The sequence below is a fragment of the Phycodurus eques genome, chromosome 11 (assembly GCF_024500275.1).
Source record: "Phycodurus eques isolate BA_2022a chromosome 11, UOR_Pequ_1.1, whole genome shotgun sequence".
NCBI lineage: Eukaryota > Metazoa > Chordata > Actinopteri > Syngnathiformes > Syngnathidae > Phycodurus > Phycodurus eques.
The window spans coordinates 22,590,604-22,616,717 of NC_084535.1; the positions used below are offsets into that span (position 1 = coordinate 22,590,604).

General features: G+C 40.6%; 1 protein-coding gene across 4 annotated transcripts in view; it reads right to left on the minus strand.

Annotated features, from left to right (window-relative positions):
- Positions 1-2,294: 2,294 nt before the first annotated feature.
- Positions 2,295-26,114, minus strand: part of LOC133410138 (cilia- and flagella-associated protein 46) — an 87,356-nt gene continuing 63,536 nt past the window's right edge. For 3 of the 4 annotated variants that reach the window (XM_061690915.1, XM_061690914.1, XM_061690913.1), the window contains 18 exons: positions 23,000-23,188; positions 22,639-22,761; positions 21,617-21,799; positions 21,267-21,440; positions 19,736-19,833; positions 15,953-16,023; positions 15,175-15,347; positions 14,961-15,067; positions 14,484-14,560; positions 10,387-10,560; positions 8,451-8,521; positions 6,198-6,303; positions 5,651-5,753; positions 5,435-5,547; positions 3,666-3,744; positions 3,345-3,481; positions 3,160-3,237; positions 2,295-2,943 (listed from right to left, as the gene is read on the minus strand). In XM_061690915.1, coding sequence (XP_061546899.1) covers positions 2,834-2,943; positions 3,160-3,237; positions 3,345-3,481; positions 3,666-3,744; positions 5,435-5,547; positions 5,651-5,753; positions 6,198-6,303; positions 8,451-8,521; positions 10,387-10,560; positions 14,484-14,560; positions 14,961-15,067; positions 15,175-15,347; positions 15,953-16,023; positions 19,736-19,833; positions 21,267-21,440; positions 21,617-21,799; positions 22,639-22,761; positions 23,000-23,188 — 2,166 coding nt within the window. In that variant the 3' untranslated portion in view covers positions 2,295-2,833. The remainder of the gene's footprint in view (positions 2,944-3,159; positions 3,238-3,344; positions 3,482-3,665; positions 3,745-5,434; positions 5,548-5,650; positions 5,754-6,197; positions 6,304-8,450; positions 8,522-10,386; positions 10,561-14,483; positions 14,561-14,960; positions 15,068-15,174; positions 15,348-15,952; positions 16,024-19,735; positions 19,834-21,266; positions 21,441-21,616; positions 21,800-22,638; positions 22,762-22,999; positions 23,189-26,114) is intronic. The other variant, XM_061690912.1, reaches the window with a different exon arrangement.

Sequence of the window (26,114 nt, forward strand, 5' to 3'; positions counted from 1 at the left end):
TTACATTTTAGTCGGTTTGTCTTGTTAAAATAAATCGTGTCGTGCTTCGATGCAGAAGGAAGCCGATTGCATCACCCTAAGACCTTTGAAAAAGGAGTTTGGGAAGATGACGTGACAACTGTTTCCTTTTTAAGGCTTTTTGTACCGTCGGTGGCGTCTTGTAACTGCAGTGGACTTTAATGGGCAACGATAGGGCCGTGTTCGTACCATTTTAATCAATGACAGCTTAGTAAATTAAATTATTATGTCTAATTACATTAAATTATCGATCAAACAAAATTTTGGGGTGTTGTTGTGTTGATGAGAGTGTGCAACAGTATATGATAGCAATAGAAGGTATAATACTAACTTGAACATAGTGGTGTTTGGAAACTCAAGCAAGATGCCGTATATTTTTAATTCCTGAAAATGTATCATTTTGGAGGTGGTGGGATTCTGCCCAACAGTGACGAACTATAAAGTATGAGTAAATACTGCCACTTTTATAGTGTAGTACATTCCTATGTCCACAATGGCTATGAAGCGAATTTGGTCTTCAGTTCTGTTGCCGACATCCCTCACACCAAGACATGGCGGCCTATCGACTTTGGCGATGAAAAAGGGGTATTCCCAAGGCAATCATTTACCAAATGCTCCAAAACAGACTAATATTATTAGAAGTTATTGCCAGACAACTCATAAGTGAAATACAGACCATCTGGGTGCAATAGGGCCTCTAATGGATGCTTCTCATAGTGTCCACCTGCCATGTCCATGTTGATACAAGGTTAAGTGACTTTGGCCACTTTAGTCCTTCTACCTGGACTCCCCCCATGACATGCAGCATCCCGGAAATTGTGCAACAAATAGTTACTTCAACAAAAAGTCTCCTAGGCCTTGTACATTGCGTCCTGATTGTGCATTTCTGTTGGAATATGTGTTGGTTATATCCAGAGATGGGTAGGAACACACTACATTATTTACTCAAGTAACATCTTCAACTAAATTGTACTTGTCGGAGTCGTTTTAATGCATCACACTTTCTACTTGAGAATTTATGTTAAGAAGAAACAGTACTTTTACTCCATTACAATAAGAACGGTACTTTTACTCCGTTACAATGATCTACATCAGAATCAGAATCATCTTTATTTGCCAAGTATGTCAAAAACACACAAGGAATTTGTCTCCGGTAGCTGCAGCCGCTCTAGTACGACACTTTTAAGATGTAAAAACAGAAAAAAACACTACGGAGTGTGTCTGAGCGATGACAGGTTACTGGTAATGTGGTAATGCTGATACAATGACAATCATGCAAATGATGCAGAGTCCTCTCGCAATTTAGATCAGTTTGAAATGACTAATAGAACGATAATCTGGTCCAGTGACAATTGTGCAAATGGTTCAGAGTCTTCTAGTGAGGATAAGCGGTGCAGAAAATGGATGGATGGATGGATCAGAAGTTACTCACCACTCAGCACTTGTGTAGTTTTTTCACTGAGTACTTTCTTACTCTTACTCAAGTAGTTATTTAGAGGACTACTTTATATTTTTACTTGATTCATATAATTCTAGAGTAACAGTACTCTTACTTGCGTACAATCTTTAGCTACTCTACCCACCTCTGGTTATACAGAATAACAGTGTAAAGTGTACTAGTAAAGCATCGCAGATTATGCAAAAGAACATTTTTGATGCCCATTCAAAGCTAAAGAATGAAAAAGGCTATTCTGTGCTTGCCTCGGTGGGATAGATGCAGTGTGCACCCTGGACTAGTGAAGTAAAATTAATTTAATTTCAACACTTTTATTTCCCCTCTTGCGAGCCTCCAGTCCAATAGGTATGCATATTGAACACTCTCTTGTACTGACCCACATGCATACATGAACTGTGCGCAAAGGTCAAAGCTGCAATTTCACTACATCCTCCGGATATAACTGGCCAAAACAAACCATACTAATGTCAACCCGGTGTTTTGGAACCTGAAGGCCAGGAGCATGTTTAAATAAATTATCTTCTCTACCTGTCGCTGTTTCATTTTAGACTAATTAGAAATGGTTTCTAATTTTGCAGACGTAAAAGACTAAATCTGGTCGAGCTCAAGTTATACTATAAAATAAAGCACCTATCTATTAATTTCTTTTATCCCACTTATCCTATTCGCAGTTGCTGGGAGATGAAACCTATCCTAGCTGACTTGGGTGGAAGGAACACTACATCATGGAGTGGTCGCCAGTCAATCATACGGCATAAATAGAGACAACCAACCATTCACACTCACGTCCACCTCATCACTGAGTAGGAACTGAACCCACGTGGCCTACTACACTAACACGTTACACTATGAGTGACACAATAAAACAGATCTACAATAGAACATATTTCAGGACAAGTTGTATAAAGATTTTAGGCTTACCTCTTTGAAGCGTACAGATGAATGTGTACATTTTTTTAATGGTCATGGGCACCAAACCTGTTAGGGAGTGTAATTCACTTTTAAAGTAATACATAGGTAGCATGTCTTCTACGTGAAATAGTAAATGTCATGAACGCTGTACAAGAAAGGTACAACAGCAAGTACTGCAGCTTTACAATTTCAACTCGTGAGGAACTCTGCAGGCTGCATGGCCAATGTGAAAAATTTGCTGTCAGACAAACAACAGACAGCACAACACAAAGCCACCTTAGTAGAGAGGATTAAGAGGTACAAAACCAATTTAGTTCAGAAAAAAACATTCATTCTAATAAAAGACAGTAAGTTGGTATAATATTATTAATATGTATTTGGAAATGCACTGACTGAGTGCCAGAAGTCATCCAACTTATACACAACAAAATTGTTAATTCAATTGCTTTATGTGCCAGTCATGATAGGGAGTCCATAAAGAACACAGTTGAAGGCTGATGGTGTCAGATCTGGTTTGTGCTGAAGCTCTTCTTCCGAATCAGAGATAGAACTGTGATCTGCAGAGAGAAAAGAAATGATTTTCAGAGAGGTGTTTTTGTATCTATTGCAGTTAGATTTGTCTACTGGGTGGTTTTTCTCCTTCCAGAGAGATGAGAAGAGGTGACAATGTTTTTACAAGGTGACCTTAAAAAAAAAACAGGATTGTATGGTTGTACATGCAGAAATGCAAAAATGTTTGAAAAGTGAGGTGGGAAAAAAATAATGTAGTCTACCATTTGATCCCGTAGCCTCGTCATCTTGCCTGAGGAAGTGAACAATCTGCCCGGAGGTCTGTCTGCCGCTCAGAAAATCTACAACACAGATTCTATTCTCAATTCCCAAAGTTCAAAAGACGCAAACCATGTAATTAGCTAAGAAAATCAAATCATGCTTGAATAGAAGACTGTTTAGAACATACTGTCCAAAAAGTTAGTCATGTATTCTGAGTTCTGTTGAAGGCTACTATGCCACTGGTTGAGGACAATACAGTTGACACCATTCATGCTCAACAGCAGAGCGACCTCTGAGGGCTTCTCAAGGGTGCGTTGTCCTGCCCTGAAGAAAAAACAGTAGCAAGGTCAGGCTTGGGAGGAAAATATGATGCATGAGTCCAACTTTACAACAAGAAGAGAAAAGTGTGATGTGAATGGACACACAATCAAAGAGGACACAGGGACAGAAAATGTCAAGAATAAAGACATGAATGGAAATGTTTTTAAAGAAGAAAGGCTAATTTTACCTTTTGTGCATGTTAAGGTTTGATGAGTGCAAAGCATTGGTACTCTGGACCAGGTCAAAGAGAAGAGCCATGTGGCATTCTGAAGAGGACAGGAAATCGTCAATGCTGTCTGCTTGCCATATAATGTCATCTACATTTTAAAAGCACATTCATTTTGGGCTTGTGTGTCAAAGACAAAAAGAGACAGAGAGAAACAGAAAGAAAGGGATTAAATCTACTTAAAAAAAACTAATATAAATGGGAAAACCAAGTTAAGAATATGCCACAGAGGCGGGACCATATTATAGGGTTAGGAGAGATGCTGCAACAGGGCAGGCAAGCAGGCCAATTGTTTGGTTATAAGACTATTCATAGACATGAAATATTCACAGACACAAAAAGACCAATCACATACACTGGTTCATCGACACATTTCTGTTAATGACAGTAAAAATAATTTGTATAGCTTTTTGTGGCGACAACAAGTTGTTGTCAAACAACAGGTGAAAACAATGGATCGCCGCGGCAATGATGGGAAAAAAAGAACAAAAAGAGGAAGGAAAAAATGTACAGTGGGTGCTCGGGAGAGGACGTTTTCTGCTGTCCCTTCCAGGATGGCTTGAGGTACTGTATGTTCACATACTGTAATACGATACGGCTCGTAACCAGACAACCAAATGTTAGTGCTAGCGTTTTGTCGAATAATGCTCTAAACTGGTGTACATAAGTGTTGACAACGGCGATCAAGTATTTTGACAATGGCAAGCACAGAAGGTATTACGTTGGTCAACGTCAAGGTGTGCTGTCGGAGATTTGTTGTTGATATCTCACACTACATGGGCCAGATCTGGGAAATCGCCTGTGATAGCAAAACGGGCCAATATCGGGGCTAAAATCCTTGAGTCGGATCTAGGCATAAGATGCGGTTGTTTTCATTTACGGTCATTTCACTTTCACATGGGGGGAGAATTTGGGACAAAAGCAGACTGTGTTTGTGTGTGTATCGGGCTTAAGGCACTTAGTCTATAATCAGCAACAATGCAGTGGGGATTCAGTTAACTAATAAATGTAAGCAAAGACTGTATGATTGCAGTACTGAGCATTGTCTTTGTTCCTAGTAAACACAAATATGCCATCACCCCATCATACAGTAGTATCTCGATGTCCAATGTGCAGTTGTCCAGTGTGTGGTCAGGAAATGATTGGAATTAAGAGCAATGTGTCAGTCACGCTACACTTAGCAGTACTAATGCTAGGCTCGTGGGTGGCACACGTCTGTCATGAATGAGCTCACCATATAGTCCACTACTGTATACGTGTGTATATATTATATATAACACTATATTGCCAAAAGTGTTCGCTCAACAGCCTTGACTAGCATGTGATCTGAAGTGGCATCCCCTTCTTAATCAATAGGGTTTAATATGACGTCGCTCCACCCTTTACCACTATAGCGGCTTTAATTCTTCTGAAAAGGCTTTCTACAATTTTCAGGAGTGAGAGGAGGTCATTTTTGACCACTCTTCCAGAAGCGTATTTGTGAGGTCACACAGTGATCTTGGATGAGAAGGCCTGGCTCTCAGTCTTCGCTGTGATTAATCTCAAAGGTGTTTTATCCCTTTGAGGTCAGGACTCTGGTAAGGCTAGTGGAAGATGTTATTATGTTATTATGCTTTAAGATGCTGCCGCCGCGACTTGAACCTAGGTGGGATGGAATATTTTCAGTACACGATGGCCAAGTATATTCATAATGAATGCCCTACGGTAGAGTGTGTAGGTATAAACTTTACCTGACAGATTGAGGGCTGCTAGTTTGGCAGGTGGGATTGGAGCCAAGAAGCGTTCCGTTCCTAGGTACATGAATCCACTGCATTGGCACAGCACCTTCTCTAGCTGACTCAAACTTTGAATAAATTAGGAGATGGGGTTAGGAGTATTACACTATGACGCATACATCACCTGCTCTGTCAGATCAGTATAAAAATGTAAAAAGTACAGGGTTTCACCTGGGAGTTTGTTTGATGCCCACAAAACCCGCCAACAGATGGTTGAAGTGCTGGCCATAGGCTCCCCAGTTCATCTTCATCCTCTCAACAAGAGTGGTCCTTTCTGGAAAACAATTATAATTACCCTAAGTAATACAATTCTAACAGTAAAATAATGTACATCTTATGTCAACAAGATAACAATACATGTCTAACAAGATCCAATACAAGGACATTCGCAATTTTCTTTTATTTTATTAATGCCCAGTTTAAGATTAACTTGTTACCTCATTTACATGAGAATCAAACTACGTTTTAAGAATAGATGATATGAATGAATAGTATGATACAGCCTACTGCAAAGTACAACCAAAGGACAAACATACTATTGTGAAATTAATACATCTTTGACAGTGTCAAACTTTTTTTGTTTGTAAAGGCAACAGTGTAAATAAATCTCTTGAAGTGGATTTCATTTTACAGTCTAACCATATTTCTCCCCATTAGTGTCTGTTTCCTGTAAAATAATTTAAAAAAAAATACTAATTTGGCATGAAATTTTGCTCACCAAAATTGCTGAAAGTGTTGACAATATCTTTGTCATTGAAGATGCATTTGAAATTCCGTGTGTCCACTGAGACGGTGTGTTCAGGCAGAACATGACTGGTAGGTATCTGTGTACATGGAAAATAGTGAAGGTACCTTGTTCCCACAAAAAGTGGACAGGAGTGTTTGTTTACTCAACTGTATACGGAGGGAAGCCGTTGTTTGTTCAGACACATGAGTAATATTATGAGTAATATGAAACAACAATATTCACATTTCCAAAGAATGTAAGAGCACCGATCTGTGTAAGGTTTATGCAACATATGTCCAAAATTAACTTCTATTACCCATTTTCTCTTAGAAAGTGAATAAAGGATGCATTAATTTAAAAGTATTTCCATTGGATGACGCACTAGCCATTAGCTGATAACACTATTCCACCACTTTTAGAGGGACAGCCACAATTTGAGGACATACAGTTTAAGTGCCAACTTCGTAATTACAACCCCAATTCCAATGAAGTTGGGACGTTGTGTTAAACATAAATAAAAACAGAATACAATGATTTGCAAATCATGTTCAACCTATATTTAATTGAATACATTACACTGACAAGATACTCAATGTTCAAACTGATAAACTTTATTGTTTTAGCAAATAATCGTGAACTTAGAATTTTATGGCTGCAACACGTTCCAAAAAACCTGGGACAGGGTCATGTTTACCACTGTGTTACATCACCTTTTCGTTTAACAAACATTTGGGAACTGAGGACACTAATTGTTGAAGCTTTGTAGGTGGAATTCTTTCCCATTCTTGCTTGATGTACAGCTTCACGGGTTAAACAGTCCGGGGTCTCCGGTGTCGTATTTTACGCTTCATAATGCGCCACACACTTTCAATAGGAGACAAGTCTGGACTGCAGGCAGACCCGCACTCTTTTACTACGAAGCCACGCTGTTGTAACACAAGCAGGTTTGGCATTGTCTTGCTGAAATAAGCAGGGGCGTCCATGAACAAGACGTTGCTTGGATGGCAGCATATGTTTCTCCAAAACCTGTATGTACCTTTCAGCATTAACGGTGCCTTCACAAATGTGTACGTTACCCATGCCATTGGCACTAACACAGCCCCATAACATCACAGATGCTGGCTTTTGACCTTTCCGTCCAGAACAGGTTGGACGGTTCTTTTCCTCTTTGGCCCGGAGGACACGACATCCACAATTCCCAAAAACAATTTGAAATGTGGACTCGTCGGACCACAGAACACTTTTCCACTTTGCATCAGTCCATCTTAGATGAGCTTGGGCCCAGAGAAGCCGGCGGTGTTGTTGATAAATGGCTTTTGCTTTGTATAGTAGAGTTTCAAGTTGCACTTACGGATGTAGCGCCGAACTGTATTTATTGGCATTGGTTTTCTGAAGTGTTCCTGAGCCCATGTGGTGATATCCTTTACACATTGATGTCAGTTTTTGATGTAGTGCCACCTGAGGCATCGGAGGTCATGGGCATTCAATGTTGGTTTTCGGCCTTGCCGCTTACATGCAGTGATTCCTCCAGATTCTCTGAACCTTTCGATGATATTATGGACCGTAGATGATGAAATCCCTAAATTCCTTGCAATTGGATGTTGAGGAACACTGTCCTTAAACTGTTCGACTATTTTCTCACGCACTTGTTCAAAAAGAGGCGAACCTTGCCCCATCTTTGCTTGTGAATAACTGAGCAATTCAGGTAAGCTCCTTTTATACCCACTTGTTCCAAATGAGCCTGTTCACCTGTGGGATGTTCCAAACAGGTGTTTGATGAACATTCCTCAACTTTCTCAGTCTTTTCTGCCACCTGTCCCAGCTTTTTTGGAACGCATTGCAGCCATAAAATTTTTGTTTATCGGTTTGAACATTAAATAGCTTGTCTTTGTAGTGTATTCAATTAAATACAGGTTGAACATGATTTGCAAATCATTGTATTCTGTTTTTATGTTTAACACAACGTCTCAACTTCATTGGAATTGGGTTTGTAAAAACACATTCACCTTGTATGTGGCATGATGGCAAATACCAGCTGAGAGACATTTAAAGCAGACAAATTGGTAAATGCAATCAAAGAAGAAGTTCAGAGTGTGTTAAATATTTATTAAAAAATTTATTTGGCAACTGATTGATAAATACTCTTAAAAGTGAGCCTGGAGCTTGTAGATACACTAATTCCCAGTGCCAAGATCAGGTAAATATAATAGTCACTATCGAGCAGGCCCAGATCAATTTACTCACCACTTTGATGACTTGGCTTTGATTGGCTTTCCCCTTTGTGCCTTTACCTCCTTTGGGGTCCTTTTCCACTGCTAAAAGCAGGAGGCAGAATTAAAAATACTTGTTTGTTTGTAATCTATATCACACAACAATTTGAGTTTAAGAATATCTGCAAAATCATTGGCATTTCTTTCTAATAGTCTGCTGTGGGCTGCAAAAGCTGCTTTTTCAAAGTTTTTCAGACCCGCAGCATCGACAAAAGCTAGAATTGATTGTAAAATTAATGGACTCATTGACCTTCATCAGGTTTTGTCAGTACCTGTGGTAGTCACACTAGAATTTGCACATTATTTATATTTTTTCTTCCAATATAATTGTTTTTATAAATAAACTAGAAAAGATTGCCTTATAATAATATAAAAATTAACCCATACACCTTCATAGATTTTTTTGTACAGACGAAGTAAAAATAACTGAGAAAATGTTATTGCACAAGTGTGCACACCCTTAACTGGGAATGTGGCTGTGTCCAGAATGAACGAATCACATTCCAACTAATGTTAAATGGTAGTCACCAAACACCTGCCACCATTAAATATTACTCAGTTCAGATGTTCTAGGTTTTTCATGATATTTTCTTTCCCAGCAGAAGCTTGATATTTGTGCGCTAACAATTACTACAACTTGGATCTGTTCATAATTCCCTCCACCTCAACTAAGGCCCCAGTCGATGCTGCCACCAACATGCTTCATTGTAGGTATGGTGTTCTCTTAGTAATGAGCAGTGTCATGTTTGCGCCAAAAATACCCTTTGGAATTATGGCCCATAAGTTCAGCCTTGGTTTTATCGGACCATCACACATTTTCCTACATGCGTTTTGGAGATTTCAAGTGTTTTCGCAGAACAAAATAACAGCCTCTGTTCATTGAGTAACAAACCCTTCATAAGTGTCATTAGCCACTTGCAACCATCACCCCTCCCCCACACTCCATTTTAATGACCCTTTTAGATATTTAAATTGAAGACGTTATATTTAAGCTGCTAAGAGACCGGAAATATAATGCAGGTATTCATCTTTTCGTTAAATAATTACCGCACACATTCTTTAATGACCAGTTGACACTACATTGGTTATGTCACTGTTGTGCCATATTTTCCCCATTTGATGATGACGTTCTACACTGAGTATATTTAATACCTTAGAATTTGTTTTGCACCTTTCTACTGACTGATACGTTTGAACAATGAGATCCCTCTGATGTTGTGGAAGCTCTCTGCGGACCATAGCTTGTGATGTAAGATGTGACAAAAAAATGTCAAGAAAAGTCAACCCCCCCCCCACCCACCCTCCTCCCAATTGAGTTGTGCAGGTTATAGTTCATATTAAGGGTGGAAATTTCTTTTAAATGATTTATCGTGGTCTTGTTTCTTTTATATTACACAATCTTGGCAATTGTACAAGGGTGTGTAGCCTTTTTATAGCCACTGTACAATGCAAAGATGCTTTCATGGGTGTGAGCAATTATGTGAGGAAGAGAAACATCCTCTTGATAAAATCATGAAATGTTGGCAGGCATTGCAAATCAGTGTTTCAATTAATAAACATCCATCCATCCATTTTCTGAACCGCCTATCCTCACTAGGGTTGCGGACATGCTGGAGCCTATTCCAGCTATCTTCGTCCAAGAGGCAGGGTACACCCCGAACTGGTCACCAGCCAATCGCAGGGCACATATAAACAAAAAACCATTCACACTCACACTTACGGGCATTTTAGAGTCTTCAATCAACCTACCATGCATGTTTTTTTGATGTGGAAGGAAACCGGAGTAGGCATGGGGAGAATATGCAAACTCCACATAGGCAGGGCCGGGATTTGAACCCTGGTCCTCAGAACTGTGAGGCAGATGTGCTAACCAGTCGCCCACCATTAATAAACATTTGGGTCTTTAATACCTTTTATTGGCTGTTCTCTTGGTATACGACTGCAGAGAAGCTGGACAGAGAAATCTCGTGATACAGAGTTCAGTCTGTCTCCTTCAAGCACAGACAACGCCTCCAATGGCAACTCCATCAACTTCCAGTCTGCCAGCAACACCACAAACTCCCCTGATTGTTGTGGTGTATCTTCTGATGTACACGGACACACAAAAACAGATGTAGCCGTGCACGTGTGCACACACACACGTACCCACACACATACATAAACACACACACAATTTCAATTAAGAAACTATACATCTTTTTAGCTGCCGTTCCAAATGCAAGTTATTATTACTCGGAGTAATAGTATTACAAGAAACTTGTAAAGAATTCCAAACTTTATTAAGAGATACAAGATAAGACAAGATCCTAATGGTTCATTATTACTTTTTGACTGTGCTAATAGTGCTTGTGTGAACCAATGACCATTACATTAAATCTCAATTATCAGAAGAATTGGGAGATTAGCAGATGTCTGCCTCGGCTCTCAATGGGCCTCATTCACTAACAGTCCATAGAAACAAATTTGTGCTTAAATCGTGTCTACGCACATTTCATGCAAAAATCTGTGATTCACCAATATGTTCGTACTTGAATTTGTGAGTAGCGTAATTTCTCTTGTGTAATGCGTACCCATGTTTAATACGCATCCCCAAAGTTGACCTCAAAATTCTGGAAAACCATTCTACCTATGTATAATGCATTTTTACAATGCATGATTTTTCTTCTACCCATATAATCAAAACATGCAGTATTATCTGTTATTTTGTTAGTTTTTTCAAAGAATTACTCTGAAGTTAAACACTTTATTTGAACACGTAATACTTTTTTAATTTACTTAACTCTTATTTTGAAATTCACAGCCATACTTTTATTTAGTAAATGAGAAAACACACAGTTGCGCTCATGTTTGATAACCCAGGCAGAATTTGTAAGATGGGTAACATTTTTCGTCGCAGTTCGAAGTTCGATGATCGACTTGGTGGTCGTGTCATCGGACTTGCGGCCGCATGTCTTGGACACTCGGGTAAAGAGAGGGGCGGAGCTGTCAACTGATCACCACCTGGTGGTGAGTTGGCTCCGATGGTGGGGGAAGATGCCGGTCCGACGTGGCAGGCCCAAACGTATTGTGAGGGTCTGCTGGGAACGTCTGGCGGAATCCCCTGTCAGAAGGAGTTTCAACTCCCACCTCCGACAGAACTTTGCTCATGTTCCGGGGGAGGCGAGGGACATAGAGTCCGAGTGGACCATGTTCCGCGCCTCCATTGCTGAGGCGGCCGCCCGGAGTTGTGGCCGTAAGGTGGTCGGTGCCTGTCGTGGCGGCAATCCCCGAACCCGTTGGTGGACACCAATGGTGAGGGATGCCGTCAAGCTGAAGAAGGAGTCCTATCGGGCCTTTTTGGCCTGTGGGACTCCTGAGGCAGCTGATGAGTACCGGCTGGCCAAGCGGAACGCAGCTTTGGTGATCGCTGAAGCAAAAACTCGGGCATGGGAGGAGTTCGGTGAGGCCATGGAGAAAGACTTCCGGACGGCTTCGAGGAAATTCTGGTCCACCATCCGACATCTCAGGAGGGGAAAGCAGTGCACCATCAACACTGTGTATAGTGGGGATGGGGCACTGCTGACCTCGACTCGGGACGTTGTGAGCCGGTGGGGAGAATACTTCGAAGACCTCCTCAATTCCACCGACACGCCTTCCCATGAGGGAGAAGAGTCTGGGTTCTCTGAGGTGGGCTCTCCTATCTCTGGGGTTGAGGTCACCGAGGTGGTTAAAAAGCTCCTCTGTGGCAGGGCCCCGGGGGTGGATGAGTTCGCCCAACCAGTCTACATGTGTTTTGTGGACTTGGAGAAGGCGTTCGACCGTGTCCCTCGGGTGGTCCTGTGGAGGGTGCTTCGGGAGTATGGGGTACCGAACCCCTTGATACGGGCTGTTCGGTCCCTGTACGACCGGAGTCAGAGTTTGGTCCGCATATCCGGCAGTAAGTCGGACTCGTTTCCGGTGAGGGTTGGACTCCGCCAAGGCTGCCCTTTGTCACCGATTCTGTTTATAACTTTTATGGACAGAATTTCTAGGCCCAGCCGAGGCGTAGAGGGGGTCCGGTTTGGTGGCCTCAGTATTGCATCTCTGCTTTTTGCAGATGATGTGGTTCTGTTGGCTTCATCAATTCGTGACCTCCAACTCTCACTGGAGGAGTTCGCAGCTGAGTGTGAAGCGGCTGGGATGAGAATCAGCACCTCCAAATCTGAGACCATGGTCCTCAGTCGGAAAAGGGTGGCGTGCCCTCTCCAGATCGGGGATGAGATCCTGCCCCAAGTGGAGGAGTTCAAGTATCTTGGGGTCTTGTTCACGAGTGAGGGAGGAACATTATTTCAACCCCACATTCAAACTGTTCCACAGTATGACTCCACAAATAGGAACACAAAATCTTGTTGTTGTTGTTTGTTTGTTCCCTTTTTTAAATTCAAATTCTCTCTTAAGATTAAGAAAGTTATGAAAGTTTTGGGGCCATTTCTCGCAACTTTAACCTTCCTGGGATTTACTTTGATGCCTCAAATGGATGCCCTTTTATCAGAAAATGGGGCACGGTATAGGCAGACAGCAGCTCGGCAGGCGCAGACATTTAGAATGAATTCTGACTCAATAACATATGCATAGTGGTGAGAAGAAAATTGGCCGGTATGGAAATATCATGAATCCGATTGGGTTCTTTCTTCACAGAGTAAGAACATTTCTACACATTTATTAGCAATGTTGAGGAGTAACCATCCATCCATCCATCCATTTTCTATACCGCTTATCCTCACTACGGTCGTGGGCGTGCTGGAGCCTAGCCCAGCTATCTTTGGGCGAGAGGCAGGGTACACCCTGAACTGGTTGCCAGCCAATCGCAGGGCAGATATAGACAAACAACCGTTCGCACTCACATTCACACCGACGGGCAATTTAGAGTCTTCAATTAACCTACCATGCATGTTTTGGGGATGTGGGAGGAAACCAGAGTACCTGGAGAAAAACCAGGCAGGCATGGGGAAAACATGCAAACTCCACACAGGCGAGGAACTGTGACGCAGATGCGCTAAACAGTCACCCAATGAACCAGGAGTAACTCATTACATGTAACTAGATTACATAATATTTCTTTATATTTACTATCGACAACGTTATTATAGTCTTTACGAAAGATCTTGGACAGTATTTACGATGGTTGATCCGGCATTATTTGTGCGGACGTATGGTCTGAGGATGTTCTAAATTTGTTCGCAGTACGGACAAAAACAAGTACGAACATATTGATAAATCACAGGTTTGTGCGTCAAACATGCGTACGCATGATTAATAACAAATATCTGTGCAGACGCAGTTAGTCAATGAGGCCCTATATGAATATAATATATTGAATAGTTTGATTTTAATAACGTATTTTTTTTTTAAACGTTTTATGGAACATTCATTTATCTCTGTTGTCATGAATGAAACGATGAATTGTGAATTCTGAATTCTGAATTGTGCACATTTGTCATTAGGTCAACATGGTATGGTGGTTTTGCTGTACACACAAAATGCCACAAACACTTTATTATGCATTTACATGTCATCATGTTTTGTATTCAGTTTATTATGTGTGTAAAGAAGAAATACGTGGTTAATTCCAAATTAATGATCTATGGGTTTAATCTCCTTTTTCCGAGGAAACATCCAAAGGTCCTGTGGATGCATTCATTCCTCGCCTGTGTGGAGTTTGCATGTTCTCCCTGTGCCTGCATGGGTTTTCTCCGGGCACTCTGGTTTCCTCCCACATCCCAAAAACATGCATGGTAGATTAATTGGAAACTCTAAATTGCCCGTAGGTATGAATGTGAGCGCGAATGATAGTTTGTTTCTATGTGCCCTGCGATTGACTGGCGACCGGTTCAGGGTGTACCCCGCCTGTCGCCCGAAGATAGCTGGGATAGGCGCCAGCAGCCCGCGACCCTAGTGAGGATAAGCGGTGAAGAAAATGTATGGATGTATGGATGAGGCCCATTGAACCTAACCACAACAGCGTCTCAGCATAAAACATTCACTGTACCTTCCCCGGAAGATATTTTCTTTTCTTCACTTTTGGTTTGGGACTCTTGAGAAAGTGCTTGCGATGACTGTTGGGAACTGTGAGAAAAGGACAAAATGCCACAAAATATTACAAAGTACTATACTTGCACAATCTTAAGAGAACCATCACAAGATTAATCACTGTATCAGAAAAAAAAATGATAATTACAAAATAAAACAAATCAATTATTTAAAACATTCTGCACTACACTATGATGCAAGTATACAGTATACCAAGGAAACATGTTGAAATAATTAATATCCATCCATCCATCCATTTTCTGTACCACTTATCCCCACTAGTGTCGTGGGGGTGCTGGAGCCTATCCTCTGTGCGAGAGGCGGGGTACACTCTGAACTGGTCGCCAGCCAATCACAAGGCACACAGAAACAAACAACCATTCACACATGTGGGCATCAAGTGTGGTACAGTTAATCACCTGATGATTTACCATACCTCAAGAAAGTGAAGTCAAACTGAGAAATGAGTGGATTCAGGTATTCTTCCATTTGGTGAACAATTTCTCTTAAGTGAAGCGTTAAAGCATTTTCTTCATCATGTCTCTGCTCACAAAGTAAAAAGAAAGATAGAGTTAGGTGTTTTTATTATACCTGCAGATTATCACGCATGTGTAAAATAATATTGAGGTAAAAGAGGAGGAAATACATACAGGATGAGAAATGTGATGCTCTTCAGGGGTTTCTTCTCTTCCCTCATGCAAACAGGCCTCCTTCAGGAGTGCGTGTCTCATCTTTTGGTCAAAGGCCCGTGTCTGCTCTCGAAGAGCCAGTAGAGCCGTTGGGCAGACAGAAACCTTAGCCACTTTAGAGCATGCCAGTGAACCTACAACAAATAAATTTACACTCAGTCAGAAATGCATGCTCATACACACACATGCAGTACAGGAATTGTAATTGGTCCCAGTGAGCACCTTCACAGTCTTGTGCCAGGGTTTTCCTTCAATCCCTGTTTTTTCCTGTCTCATTCTTTATTCCTCACTCTTTTCTGTTTCATGAACCAGCCCCATTGTCAAGAAATTATACAACAAGATGATAAATTTCTATAGTTTTCTATGACTTCTGTTTTCACACTTGTCTCATAAAGTCTCATAAAGGACAAAAGGATAAAAGTATAAAAGAGATATAATGGCCTATTATGCGAGGCTTGAAGTAGTGGTGGATAAAAGGTAACACGAGATTCTTTCTTCACTTCTTTTTCAACTGAACATTTAATTTGTCTTTCAAATACAAAGTACCTATTCATCCGGAGAACTTGCACTCAATTTATATGCAGACATTGTTACACTTGACTGTGTATGTATCGCAAGATATTCCAAAGAGTATTCAATGGCATCCAACAAGTTGGTGCTAGTGTGTAAAGGTTTGAAAAAAAGTTCACTAACACGTAAAAAAAAAACACGCCCATTGACTTTTCTTCACGATACGAACCTTGTGGTGTCTTCGCTTTCTGATTTTCTTGCGATTCAGCTACCTTGTAGAGTGCTCCGTAAAGTTCTGATCTAAAACACAATACACACAAAGTGATGTAATGTACACATTTATGCCCAGAAGCATTTGGAAAGTGACAGTGAGCGTGTCAGTGTTTATGAAGTTGCTTCTACCACCACAATTTGTCATAAAACATTTCAACAAGGGATGGAACCATACATTATTTCTTCTTCTTCTCTTCCTTTCGGCTCGTCCCGTTAGGGGTCGCCACAGCGTGTCATCCTTTTCCATGTCCTGCATCCTCCTCTATAACACCAACTGCCCTCATGTCTTCCCTCACGACATCCATCAGCCTTCTCTTTGGTCTTCCTCTAGCTCTCTTGCCTGAAAGCTCCATCCTCATCATCCTTCTACCAATGTACTCACTATTTCTCCTCTGGACGTGTCCAAACCATCGAAGTCTGCTGTCTCTAACTTTGTCCCCAAAATATTTAACTTTGCCCATCCCCCTGTGGAGCTCATTTCTAATTTTATCTAATGTGGTCACTTCTAGAGAAAACCTAAACATCTTAATTTCCGCCACCTCCAGCTCTGCTTCCTCTTGTCTCTTCAGTGTCACTGTCTCGAATCCGTACATCATGGCTGGCCTCACAACTGTTTTATAAACTTTGCCCTTAATCCTACCAGAGACTCTTCTGTCACACAACACACCTGACACCTTCCTCCGCCCGTTCCAACCTGCTTGGACTCGTTTCTTTACTTCCTTACCACACTCACCATTGCTCTGGACTGTTGACCCCAAGTATTTGAAGTGATTCCTCTGTCACACCTACAGCACACCTCACCACTGTTCTGCTGCCCTCGTACATGTCCTGTATTATTCTAACATACTTCTCTGCCACTTCAGACTTCCGCATGCAGTACCACAGTTCCTCTCTGGGTACTCTGTCATAGGCTTTCTCTAGATCTACAAAGACACAATGTAGCTCCTTCTGACCTTCTCTGTACTTTTCCATCAACATCCTCAAGGCAAATAATGCATCTGTGGTGCTCTTTCTTGCCATGAAACCATACTATTGCTCGCAAATATTCACTTCTGTCCTGAGTCTAGCCTCCACTACTCTTTCCCATAACTTCATTCTGTGGCTCATCAACTTTATTCCTCTATAGTTCCCATAGCTCTGCACATCACTCTTGTTCGTAAAAATGGGCACAAGCACACTTTTCCTCCATTCCTTAGGCATCTTCTCCCGTGCTAGAATTCTATTGAACAAGCTGGTCAAAAATTCCACAGCCACCTCTCCTAGATGCTTCCATACCGTCTCAGGAATGTCATCAGCACCAAATGCCTTTCCATTTTTCATCCTCTTTAATGCCTTTCTAACATCGTCCTTGCTAATTATTGCCACTTCCTGGTCCACCATACTTTCCTCTTCTACTCTTCCTTCTCTCTCATTTTCCTCATTCATCAACTCCTCAAAGTATTCTTTCCATCGCTAATCACATTATACATAACACCCTCAATTTCAAGTTTCAGCCTCATCACTCGATCTGATACTCTTTTCACCTCCAAGACATTCTTAGCCAACTCTTCTTTTAAAATAAACCCGACTCCATTTCTCTTCCCATCTACACCATGGTAAAATAATTTAAAACCTGCCCCTAAACTTCTAGCCTTACTGCTTTTCCACCTCCAACCTTTCTCCTAATCATCATGTCAACCAACTCCCGAGATTTTCCTGTCATAGTCCCAACATTCAAAGTCCCCACATTCAATTCTAGGCTCTGTGCTTTCCTCTTCTCCTTCTGCCTAAGAACCCGCTTTTCACCTCTCCTTTGTCATTGACCCACAGTAGCTGAATTTCCACCGGCGCCCTGCAGGTTAACGGTGTCGGGGGCGGATGTTGTTAAGACAGGTCACGACCGATCCGGTATGGAATTCTTTCGATGAACGCTCATATTTGTTTGGCAAATTTTTAAGCCGGATGTCCTTCCTGACGCAACCCTCTGCATTTATCCGGGCTTGGGACCGGCCTACAGTTTGTACTGCCTTGTGCCCCCCATAGGGCTGTATTGAACCATACATTAGTTAAGATCTTTAAATACAGCCACATTTTTTCATGATGAATTAAAAAAAAAGATGAATCTAAATATAAAATAAATAGGCTAATTTAGCAAGTGCAATGTGATTTATTAATCCTGGTGGCATCTTTAAATACCACATCTGAAAAGGAGGTGCAAACTGGCATGCACAGCTGTGCCAGCATCACGCAGACAAAATGAGAGGCTGCAGGGATAACTTTTCCGTTTGTTTAAATATTTTATACCAGAAACAGAAATTATTGCAACATATCTTCTATTTAGCACTGCAACCTTTGAGCTTCTGCTTGATTTAAGGGCTGACTTGGAGCCAGTCACAAGAAGAAGTCATGCGATATTGCCGACAAAATTCCTTTTAACTTGCCTTGCGCCTGGGTCATTTCAGCACATTTTGCCAATTGGTGCTGACTTCTACCTGAGCAGTATTTAGGTGTGCTTTCCTTCTTCAGTTATAAACGCAATGTTGCTCAGGATGGGCAGATACAGTACATCCAATTCACTGGCACTCAGTTAAATCAAACTAAACAGGTTTTTTTTTGGGTTGCTGGCTTCCCCCAAATTATTGGACAACATTTTTTTTTTTCTGAAACCTTTTATTTTTCACTCACACTTTCAATTGCATCACTTCAAACTTTATTTTGCGGCTTGTGGTTGGTCTCCTAAATTTTGCATGGTGAAAAACAGAGCTACCTGAAGCACAAAACCGTCTTTCATCAATGTCCTTTACACCTCTTGCCAAAAGTGTGCGCAATCTGTTAAGAGTGAGTGACAAATTTAGGAATTTAGCATCTGCTATTTGGGATCAAGTGAAAGATCGCAAACTTAGTAGAACACAACGTGGCGAACAGTATGGCAAGCAACACACCCACGAACAGCGCGGGTAATCCGTGAGTGGGCAATTCATTGCCAGCTATTTAGGATCTTAGTAAATTAGGCTCTTTGTAATTCATAAAATTTAATTTCCTAACTTAGCCTCATTTCTGAAAAAAAAAAAAAATATATATATATCCATCCATCCATTTTCTGAGCCGCTTCTCCTCACTAGGGTCGCGGGCATGCAGGAGCCTATCCCAGCTGTCATCAGGCAGGAGGCGGGGTACACCCTGAACTGGTTGCCAACCAATCGCAGGGCACATAGAAACAAACAACCATTCGCACTCACAGTCATGCCTACGGGCAATTTAGAGTCTCCAATTAATGCATGTTTTTGGGATGTGGGAGGAAACCGGAGTGCCCAGAGAAAACCCACGCAGGCACGGGGAGAACATGCAAACTCCACACAGGCGGGGCCGGGGATTGAACCCGGGTCCTCAGAACTGTGAGGATGACGCTCTAACCAGTCGTCCACCGTGCCGCCAAAATAAATATATATATATATATATATATATATATATATATATATATATATATATATATATATATATATATATATATATATATATATATATATATATATATATATATATATATATATATATATATATATATATATAAATAAATATATAGGCAGTTTTAGCTTTCAGCATTGCCTGGGCTAATTGTAAAAAACATTATACTAATATAATTAATTACAATACTGTAAGGACAAGATATGCACAGGTCGTGAAGTGGTACATCCTGTCGCAGACAGCGAGTTCATTATGTGTTCGTGTTTTTTGTGTAATTTACAGATGTAGAAATTACCCATCCTTTGAGTGCTGAAGTAAAATGATCTTCAGGTCAGATGAAAGTTCTGCAAGAAGGTTTAGGTGGTTGGGGTTGATGGTCAGTTGGGAAAAGGCCTGCAAAAGGTGTTGGTTTATTTTTTCACAGTTGTATACACAACATAGGATTTCTTTGAATTATATAATTTTTTTGTCTGTAATAAATTGTTGATAGAAGGAAAATAGTCATTTTCAGTTTTATATCAGGAATCTGAAGTCCCATATGCAAAAACTATAGTAGATATAAGAGTTCAACACACCCTTGTTCGAATGCCATGTTTTTTTTTTTTTATATAAAAAAATAAGACAACAAATAATTGCAGATTTTTTGCCACCATAACCGTGACCTATAACCTGCACAACTTAATTTAAAAAATATATTTCCGAGAGGGGAAGTAAAAATATATAACTGAGAAAATGTGGTTCAGCACATAACTGTCATCTAAAGTGCCTTTGATTAACCCAAAGGAAAGTTCAGCTGTTTTCATAGGCTTTTCCGGAATCTTTCTAGTCACATCTTACAGCACAAGCCACGGTCCGCAGAAAGCTTCCACAGCATCAGAGGAATCTCATTGTTCAAAGCTATCAGTCAGCAGAGGGGTACAAACAAATTTCCAAGGCATTAACTATACCATGGAACACAGTGAAGACAGTGATCATGAAGGGAAGAAAATACGTCACAGCTGTAAGAACTCGACGTCCCTCCAAAACGGATGAAAAGACAATAAAAAAACTGGTGATAGAGGCTGCCAAGAGGCCGACAGCAACACTGAAGGAGCTGCAGGAACTTATGGCAAGTATTGACTGTGTAGTAATGCAGACAATCTCCAATCTTCTTCATATATCTGGGCTAAGAGGTAGGGTGGCAAAATGGAAGCCTAAGCTCACAATGGAAAACCAAGCCCAGCTACATTTTGCAAGAAACACTCAATCTCCCCAACGCATGTAGGGAAAAGTGTTCTGGTCAATTTGAATCAAGCCTAAACCTTTTGTTCATAATTCCAAAAGGTATTTTTGGCAGAAACACAACACGGCTCATCACTAAAACAACACTACACCTACAGTGAAGCTTGGTGGTGGCAGCATAATGCATTGGGTCTTTTTTTCTTCAGCTGGAACTGGGGCCTTAGTCAACGTGGAGGCAATTATACCTTTCAGTGTTAGTACAAAGCCCTAATGCTTCTGCTCAAAAGCAAACTAAATAAATAAATAAAGGAAAATCCTTCTAGAACATTATTTTGGGTTAATCAGAAGAATTTTAAAGGGTAGGTGTGGCCCGGGTCCCATTTAACGTGAGTTTGACTATAGGAACTTTCTACTATTTTGTTATAAATTTGAGGTAATATATTTGTGTAGCTCTGCCTCCCTAAGCAATTTTGGGGCCCATGGTAAATTTGGAACAGAGGGCATAACGTCCATAATATCAAGTCCAACCTTGAAGGAATTTAGCAACTTGTTATGACAGAATCCATTAATCATGAGTAGTGGGGGTATGGGTGGCGACCTGTTACCTTGGAAATGCTATTCAGGGAGTGTCTTACTCCTTCCACCATTTTAGTCGGCCTACCAGCTTGAGAGGCAAGGAGTTTTCTGTATAGGCTGAGTAGCGCTGAGAGCTGGGACACACTGGTGTCGTCACAGGCCAAACTTAAAACATCAGCCATTACATCAACAGTACAAGCACTCTAGGGATAAAAAGAAAAGACAGCGAAAGAGGTCACTGGATTAGGTCAGAAGCAGAGCAAGTAATGGCATTCTTCAAGAGCAAAATTAGATACATTAGACACGTTTGTTACATTTGCAAATGATTTTGTTGTAAAGGAACAATGGTTTACCGTATGGTTATATGTTTTGACCTTACCTGAAACAAGGCGAGATACTGACATGCCAATTCATGGTCTGACTGGCCAAGACACTCAAGCATATTGAGAGAGGCGTCACTCAGGATGGAGACAGACAAATTGTGCTGAAGACACAAGCTAACAGTTTCAGAGAGTACCTTGATGGCTTGGGCCAAAAGCTGCTCAACCTTACGCTTTTTTTGCTGCATGGCAAAGAGACATAATGGTTACACTTCGGTCCAAATGTGTGTGACAAAAATATCCAAATAAATACATGATAAAGAATTACAGCAGAGATGAATTTCATTAAAACAGACTTGATGATTCAAAACATTTTTTTTAACAATAAAAAAAAACAACTTGGCAACTAAACAGCCAAACAGGTTACCCAGATTTTGGGTGACAGTTAGAATTAGGACCAGGGACCATTTTGGTTTTAATGCATTAGGAATGTAATACAAAATAGATTTTTGTCTTTCCGTTATCAACTCCATGACATTCTATCTTTCAGTAAAATGATCAATGCTCAAACATATTTTTAACTCAAACAAATGAAATGAATTTTTTTTCTTTAATTTTACACATTGAATAAGGCGCAAACTAGACAAACATACAATATATTAACGGGTAGTTCAATCTTGATGTGCAAAATATTTGTAAATTGGACTTTATACATTTACTTGTCTCGAATATTATAATATTCTCAGGGCATCGAATTGATCGCATCCCTAATGTAGCCTATGAGCATGAACTGATGAAGCCTGCTCAGGTGGGAGGCAAAACGTCTTCAAATTCGTTCAACGCCCTGACAATTAAATGACCTGAATGAATGACAATATTCACAGGCATTGTTATACAAATAAAAGATAGTCCCCATTCTTTTTAAGTGTGCAGCAGATAGCTCAGCTCAGATTTTTATTATGAGAATTACAGGGGGTTCCAGAAAATGATGTATAGGGTTTTGATGTATGAGGTTAAAATCAGTGAGATCCCAGATTAGCGATGAGTCAGAAGTGACAAGGTCACGTCAGGCGGTATGTACCTGCGGCTCAGTGTTTTTGGCAGATGTCATCTTGGATTCTTTACTGCTTAAAACACTGTCCTTCTCTTTTCCAGAATTCTCTTCTTCTGTAGACGTGGTAGTTGGGTCACATGGACCTGCCTTCTATGTAGAACGGTTTCAAGATCATAGGTTTACGGTAAACTCCAACATAGTTAAAAACATTCAGACTACAGCTTCCCTGACATAAACAATGTAGTTTGAGTTATCTTTCACTTTCCAATCACTATCGCAGAGCTTATGTTTTCACAGGTAGGTGTGAAATTATAAAACATAAACGCAAAATACTGTGAAGGGAATGCTTCTTTTTCTTGAAAGTTAGTTTCAATTATGTGTTTTGTACCTTCAGCTCTCTGTCCCAGAGAGAAGACATATAAACAGGATCCTCCTGCACAGCCAGCAGTCTCAGGGTCTTTCCCATCAAACTCAGGCAATGTGCTCTCATTTCCATGTCGTCCAGAGAACAAGAGTTCACTGCAGCCAGCTGGCCTAACGCCAACTGGCCCAATGTGCTGCCCACATTCATCCACTCCTGTACAAGACACAAGGATATCAAGTTGGATGTACTTATTTGTGTCATCATGTGAAAAGCCTTTTGCTTGCGAGGGCCTGTATTAACAGAAACGACTTCGGTTGGCAAGGATAAAACACCGGTAAATTGAAAACAGTCGGTAAAATAGAAATAATTGGCATTTTTGTTGCTGTAAGTTTCCTTACAGCCGTTATTGTTGCTAATACTATTCACTATGAAGGTAAAGGGTGACACTGGTCAAGGAGGAGGCAGCAGAAACCTAAATTACAGAGAATGATTGCTATACTTAACTGCAATGTGCTCGGACAAAAGCTAAACTATATCACCTCTCTGCAATTATACTATTCATTAAGTTGATTGAAGCAATGCTTCAAGTCTAAACTTGTTTCCACTCATATCCTTAAATGCCTCTCGAGCTTTGTCTTCTTCATCTTCCAACTATTAATATTGAAGGAGCAATTTACCATTCAGTGTTTGCCAATGCAACTTTACTTCTTAAAGTTGACTGTTAATATGGCCTTTCAGAACGGATTATTCAGGTCAGTACTGTGGCTGAAAAGTCATTCTGATTTTTACTGTTTAAAAAAAACAAACAAACAAATGCATTGTTGCTGAGAGGTCCGGGGTTTCAATCTCAGTCCAGGACCACCTGTGTAGAGTTTGCATGTTCTCCCCATGCTTGATTTGGCTGGGGACCATTCCAGGGTGTATCCATCCTGTCTCTCGTCCAAAGTGAGTTGGGATAGGCTCCAGCTGACCTGTGACCCTAATGAGTGCACTATAGAAAATGAATGAGTGAAAAATTCTACGGACAAAAGTGAAAACTGTCAATGACTAAACCTACTACTGCTTAGAACTACGTAACGTATTTCAACGATACTGAAAATGTGGCACAGTTCAAGGAAGAACATTCAAAAACATTTTGGTACGGGTGTGTTAATTAGGTTCTGAATTAATTATTTGAAAAACATACACTCTCTTCCTAAGGTATTAAAACAGGGAATGTCCTTTTTTTTGCTGTAGACCAAATTGATTTTGGTTTGACATCAAAATATGAATACAGTATGTGACAAGACATGAACATTTTCATATTTATTTCCAGGTATTTACATTTGATTGAATACACAACTTTGAAGAGAGCAACTTCAGTTAGATGAGTCATGTGACCAAAAGTAGTGGAAAATTTAATAAAGTGACTTGACTTGCCCGTATTTCCATCGTATGCTTTTTCGCCGCCACGGTTCACATTGTTTTCGTTTCTTTCCCCTCATGGAAATAATTCCGGTTTTCTATCGAAATACTTGTTTCTATTGTTGTGTACTGTAGAGTTGTGGTTCCTTTGTTTGTTTCCTTCCCTTGCTCTAACCTGTGTGGTTTAGATTCTGTTTCCTTGCTAGTTTTTCGTGTCTTTGTTCCTTCCTAGTGTAGTTAGGACTTTTTCTGCTTGTGTTATTTTGTGTCTCCTATCTATGTAGTTGTTCCTATATGGCCGAGTATTTCTGTTATCGCTTTTTGCCGCGCTTCCATTCGTATTTTGCGTCTGTTTATGGTATTTATCTGTTTTGTTATTTTTGGCGTCTCGCTCCTGTTGTGCTTGGCCCATCCACTTAGTTTATTCACTGTCTCAGCTTTCACGTCAACCTTTTCTTGATGTAGATTTTGTTCTTTGTATCCTTTTTTGCTCACGTTGCTAGGCTCCCTTGTTTAAATAAAATTATTGTTTGTTTGCTTTAAGTTTGTGTTGGCTCTGCTTTGCGATTCTTCTGTGTATTCTGGTACATGATCGTAATATAATGGGAGGCACAAACATTTACCAAAACCTGTATGAGGTGACTACTGAAGACAGGAGTAGTCTTTCACAGCCCACTCTCCTGACCATGGACAGCGGTGCTGTGGAGAGGATGAGCACATCGCTGAGTGGGGAGGCTGCACTTCCTCCTGCCAGAAGACTGCAATGCAAAGTGAATGCAGCCAGCAAGCTCATCGGTGCCCCTCTGGCCTCAACAGACATTCTGCTAACCTGCCTCACTTGCCATCATCATCATCACTTGTGACATCACCTACCCCTACCTACCCCTCACACTCCCTTTTCAGTCTCCTGCCTTCAGGGATGAGGTACTGGAGCCTCTGGGACTGATCGTCAAGATTGTCAAACAGCTTCATCCATCAGGCTGGCAGGAAGCTGGACTCGTCTACTACCTAAGCTTTTATTTAAATTGCAATTTCAGTTTTTCAGTTGAAGACAAACATTTTGAGAAGTTTAAGAAAGCCCCTAAAAGAACTGTAAAACTTCCAGAGGGCAGACATGAAGGTATTATAAGCTAATATTTGCACAAGACTTCATGGAGAAAAGAGGTTACACCAGAAGATGTGAACCATTAATGAGCAAGAAGAATTGGAAGGTTAGGCTGCCTTCAAACCTAAAAGAAATCATACAAAATAGTTTTAGGAACTGAGGAGACAAATATGATGCTCACCTTTACTAAAGTGATGGAAAGGTTAAAGTTTGGAGGGAAAAAAAAAGGATCTCCTCATGATGCCAAAAATACAAGCTTATCTGAAACACAGTAGAGGTAATGTCATGGTTTGGGCTTGGATGGCTTCTTCTGGGACGGGCTCATCAATCTTTATTGATGTGCACACATAAAGGCAAAATTAACTTAAGTTTACAGAAACATTCTGTCAGCTAATTTAAATAAACTGATAGGGAGATCCTTCATCATCCGTCAAGATAATGACCCAAAAGACACACTGACAATATAACAGAGTTAATTAGGGCTGGGTCAAGAAGCCAAAGATTTTCGACTGGCCAGACCTTAGCCCTAAAGCATGCATTTTACCTGCCTAGGAGGAGGCTCAAATGGAAAATTGAAAGAGGCTGTGGTGGAAGACTTAAAAAGCAACACCAAAGAACAATGCAAATGTT